The sequence below is a fragment of the Triticum aestivum genome, chromosome 2A (genome assembly GCF_018294505.1).
Source record: "Triticum aestivum cultivar Chinese Spring chromosome 2A, IWGSC CS RefSeq v2.1, whole genome shotgun sequence".
In the NCBI taxonomy this organism is placed as follows: domain Eukaryota; kingdom Viridiplantae; phylum Streptophyta; class Magnoliopsida; order Poales; family Poaceae; genus Triticum; species Triticum aestivum.
In genome coordinates, this window is record NC_057797.1 from 504,487,822 (window position 1) to 504,492,799 (window position 4,978).

Consider the following 4,978-nt stretch of genomic DNA (forward strand, 5'->3'; position numbering starts at 1 on the left):
CCGAATGTTGTGGCAGTACCACATGATCATACAGCGATGACAAATCATTCACATGATAATATGAACAAACGCTTAATCAAGACAGCACCAGAACGGGCTGGCAGTGAAGTGAACGCAACCACCAAAAGACGCGGAAGCACCATGGTAAATAGTACCAGACCTGTGTCTGTGACTGCTACTTTTCACGATCCAAGAAATCTGAGATCTCAGGGGTGATGTACTACCGAAGTACCCTGTCATACGTTTCAAAAGAAAAGAAAAGTACCCTGTTCTATCTGGTTGGCTCATTTGCATTAGCAAATCTGTTCGTGCTAAGAGATGCTCCTCCAACTCATGGCCCCTACTGAAAAAAATTACTGAGCCCATCATAAGATCTTAAATCTTGCAAGAAGCATGGATTTAACTGAAATGATAATCACAAGAGAACACCACACGAACTCGAAATCCTCTGACCCATATGGTCCATCTCAGATGAAGGGTGGGGAGAAGCAAGCAAGCAGGATAATTTCCTTCCATGAAGAGGAAAGTCCATTCGATTCAAGGGAGATCCCAACAAAAGACGGGGTGGGAGAGAGAGAGAGAAAACAAGAGTTCTCCGATCGACACAATACATCGAGGGAGCAGTAAATAAACTCCCTTTCTTATGACATGTATATGATCTTTCCTTCTCTCTTCATCATCGAGCATTCTTGATTCTTGAGACCGATGCTTGGGCTGCGTCACTGGGTCGCGACGATGCCGGAGGAGGAGGATGGCGAGGCCGGGTGCCGCGGCACCGCGTTGGCCGCGGCCGGTGAAGGAGGCGAAGAAGGACGGCTTCCCTGGCCCTGGCCGTGGCCGTGGCCCTGGGAGTTGGTACGATGGAAGCGGCACTTGAAGGACCCGGCGTGGGTGGCCGGCGCACAGACGCATTTGGAAGCGAGTCTGTGGCCTGCGCCGGACGGCGCCGATGCCGACCCGGGCCATCTCCTCCGCGTATTCTTGGGCGACGCGGCCTCGCCGGTCGGCGTGGTGCTGTTGCTGTGGTGGCCGTGGGCGTGGAACCTCCCCTCCTCCCCCGTGGTGTCCACGTAGTTGGAAGCCATTTCTGCCCCCTGTGTTTCCTGTTTCTGCATAGGCATTGAATTTAACGCTCGAGTAAATACATGATTCGTTCCGATTTCCAAATAACCCGAGATTTAGATCGAGGGTTCATTAGGAGTACTAATCAACAACCCAACAAGGAGGATGGTTGGTGGTAATCAGTTGCGTGTTAGCGCACATACAGGTGAAAATAACACTAGAAAGCAGCAGAAGAAGAACAGAAAGAACTTGAGATTAGCAGCAGAGTCACTCTACCTAGAAATCTGCAAGAGGGGAGGGAAGCAGAGCAGAGCAGCTGCCGGGGCGAGAGGAGGTGCCGAGAGCGGCAAACTGCGTTGCCCCGGCGAATACCCCTCGCTTTATACGGGCAAGGCCTGCCCGCGGGCAGCTGCCCGGGATTCCTCCCGGGCCCCGAAACCGTGGGCCCCGCCCACTGCCCCGACGGCCCCACCCACCGTCTCGGTCGGATTCGGATGGGAACGAGATCTCGCACGCAGGGACAAGCGCACGCCGGCGGTTGCGCATAATTCCGGGACACCTGTGGGCTCCCGTCACGATGAGCCAACGAGATTGGAGCGGCGCCGCCGCGCCAAATCCGGGGCGCCCACAGACTACTCCATCGCGGCTAGAGCGCGCGCGCAGCAACCTACTACCACTGGGCTTTTTCTTTTTCTTTTTCTTTTTCTTTTTCTGCGTTAATGGATAGCACTCGACTCGAGTACTCGTGACGTCCTACCATACAGTACCCAGCATGGCAGCATCCATCGGTCATGGCGTGGGTGCGCGAGAGGCGTCTGCCCACTCGCCTCGAGTTCACGACACATGGGCGCGGCGGCAGGTATGCAGCGCGGCGCTACGTTTGTTATGCCACGTTAGGCTGGTCATAGTGGAGAGTAACTTAGACTAGTAACATACATATGTTACTAGTCTATATTACTACCTTTATAGTGGGTAGTGTCATAGGTGTGGTAACATAGTTGCCTTCATTTATTACTTTGTAGACTCATTATGCATTGAAAACCGCTATGTGATGGTAACATATTATGTTACTCTATTTGCCTCTCTCCTCATTAACTACTTGCCACATCACCAATTTTGCTTATGTGGCATATATGTTACTACCTATGTTACTCCCACTATGACCAGCCTTAGGGGTCTGGACCATGCCGACGCGCGCGGGTAGTCGGACGGAACACGGAACGGCGACGCATGGCAACGAGCAGCCCAACCACCCGAGGCCAAAGGAGCAAAACAAAAGGAACCGAGAGTCCGACACGGCGGAGCCGCCGACCGCCAAGGGTAAACGATTCTCCAGTTTCTCACCGGGCGTGCTACGGGCCTACAGCATGGTCGATCGATCGTGACATCCTGACATATATCAGTTTTTGAGGATGATTGGGCCGATCGTTATCACATCCTTGCGTGGTGGTGGCTCATAGATCGGACACTTCTCTAGCACACCGCGCCTACTTCAAGTCGGCGCGTGGCTCGCTCACCTCGCAGCACGTCCGTCACCCTCGCCCCGGCCCTGTTGGCTATACCTTCCACGCTACGGAATCTGACACGTGCCAGGCTCAGTACTAGACTTACGTGAGAGTATCACAGTAAGTATTCTTTTTTGACAGGAGGTTGAATCCCCGGCCTTTGCATCAGTGAGACGCATCTGATTGTTTTTGTTAATTACTTCTTCCATTCACAAACTACAAGATGTTTTTGTACTTTATACATATTGAAATGAGTAGCAAACGCACTAAAATGTATCTATGTACATCGAATTTCGAAAAAAAGATAGAATATCTTATATTCGTGAACGGAGGGAGTATTAAGCAGCGTATAAATAAAAACAACCACTTAAAAAAATAAACATTCTTGTATCACCGTCGTCACGTCAGTTCGACAAGGATTTTCAGCCTGCTTGTTAAGACCAACCAATGAAAACCAACACAACAACAAATAGACAAGCCTTTAACAAGATAAAGGTACAATTTCGTCGATGCTGAGCAAAACCAATAATGGTAAGTGCAAGAGTTTTCATCAGAACATGAAACGGTGTTTAAGTCAACATCTTGTATCTGCAGTACTCCACACCAGGCCAAAAAGGCAATAACAGATTGGTGGGGTGTCTTCACACCCTAGACCACCACCATGTTCGCCGGGAGGGTGCCAATGTCTCTGTGCATATCTGGCTGCTGCCACTCAACACCAGCGTGAGTTATACTGCAACATACACCATATTGTTGGAGTCACTGCGTCGGTGCTAGATGTCGGTGAGGAACCGCTGACGTGCCCCAAATTCACCAGCGCCAGACGCTGATGCTGGTGCCACAAACCATCTCATGCGATGGGCATTGCCTTCACACCAAAGGAAAATCTCCTTTGCGCCGCCAGCGAGTGACCACTATGCCACACGGAACCACCATTGTCGCGCATGCAGATACGCCAACGCACATGCAAATGTGTCGCCGCACCACTTGATCTCCTTGTTGTGGTTGCCGAGCCCCCCCCCTACACACAATAACTAGCTGCAGCACCATCGCGCTGCTAATGCCCAAGCCCTTGCATTACTCATATGAGGCGTCCAAGTTAACTAACATCAACACGGACGTCATCCTAGGTTGCCACTCACTGGCCGGTCAGATGAACACAAGGGATTGCTCCTCCACGAGCACCCGTCGAACCTCAACCGCGAGTGCCAAGATCTAGTTTACCATTGTCGTCCCGTGATGCCTGGGGGTCCCACGGATTTGTCTCACATGGGTCGCGTCAGCCCCGTCTACGGGTGCACACGGGCTCGCCGCCCATGAACTACAAATCCATGCCCCTCCCGAGGTGGCATGCAAATCTTTGTCAAGAACTAAGCCTACGAAAGCCTATCATCAGCGCTAGCGTGGCCGCCTCACTACCATGGGTAGTTCGAGGATGTTCGCGCCCGACAACCTACAACATCCAGAAGGAATCAGCACCGCCATCCTGCCCGGCAACAACACGGTGGTACGCCAATCCACGTTAAGGAACTACCTCAAGATCTAGATCCTTGTGAAGACTCTCACTAGCAAGACCATCACACTTGGGGTGAAAACCCTTTGACACCACCGACGATGTCAAGGCCAAGATCTACCCGGTGAGGAGCTACTTCCAGGGGGCATGCCCCCCGTCACTTGCCTCCCATGGATGCCCGAGGACCCGCCAACGACCAGTCGATGGCGGGCGCGGCGATAGGACTGCTCAGACCTACAGTGGCCTAGACCTGCAACATCCAATCGTAGCCCAAGGCGCGCTGTCTCGCATGTGCGGCTTCCCTTGGAAGGCAAGTCGCATGCATGGTGGCTCACTGCGACATGGGTGCTACTTGGCAGGTCGTACAATAGTGACGGGCGCGAAGTCAACAAAGCTGCCCGATGGGACATGCGTATGCTCCCGACTACGCGCCTCGTCGCCACGTGCCTCTCACAGTTACTATGTTAGGTACTCCACTATGCAACCACCTTATTTACTACTTTGTAGCCGATGTGGCAAACCCTTATGACTATAAAAGGAGGCCCAGACTACTTAGATCAGGGTTGGGCACTTAATAGTTCCAGGCTCCCAGCTAGTTCCCACACACTGCACCAACATCGTTTCCTAGCCCCAGCTACGGAAACCAACACTTGCGAACCTTGTTCACCATATCCAATAAGAAAGACAAGCAGGACCTAGGGTATTATGCTTCTTAGCAGCCGAAGTTGTGTAAAAATCTTCATGTCCTAGAGGTAGGATTCGTGCATCTCTTCGCCCCTCATCGAACCAAGAAAGGGTGCATCACTTATCCTTGGTGTTGTGTTTCACACACACGACAACCATCATCTCCTTCACCGCCTGACATCGTAGGTTGTCGAGGACAGATGTCGGCGACGGT

The 4,978-nt window shown here is 52.2% G+C and overlaps 1 protein-coding gene across 2 annotated transcripts; it reads right to left on the reverse strand.

Moving 5' to 3' along the window:
- Positions 1-370: 370 nt before the first annotated feature.
- Positions 371-1,558, reverse strand: LOC123189119 (uncharacterized). Of its 2 annotated transcripts, none has more exons than XM_044601455.1 (2): positions 1,339-1,558; positions 371-1,109 (listed from the first exon to the last, which is right to left on the reverse strand). In XM_044601455.1, the coding sequence occupies exon 2, from the start codon at positions 1,083-1,085 to the stop codon at positions 720-722; it is 366 nt and encodes a 121-aa protein (XP_044457390.1). In that variant the 5' UTR covers positions 1,086-1,109; positions 1,339-1,558; the 3' UTR covers positions 371-719. The 2 variants fall into 2 exon arrangements, with proteins under 2 accessions (XP_044457390.1, XP_044457392.1); XM_044601457.1 differs by having other exon boundaries at positions 371-1,103; positions 1,339-1,511.
- Positions 1,559-4,978: the final 3,420 nt, after the last annotated feature.

Bases quoted from the DNA above. Each gene is read 5' to 3' on its own strand.
- LOC123189119 (XM_044601455.1), bottom strand. From the start codon at position 1,085: ATGGCTTCCAACTACGTGGACACCACGGGGGAGGAGGGGAGGTTCCAC.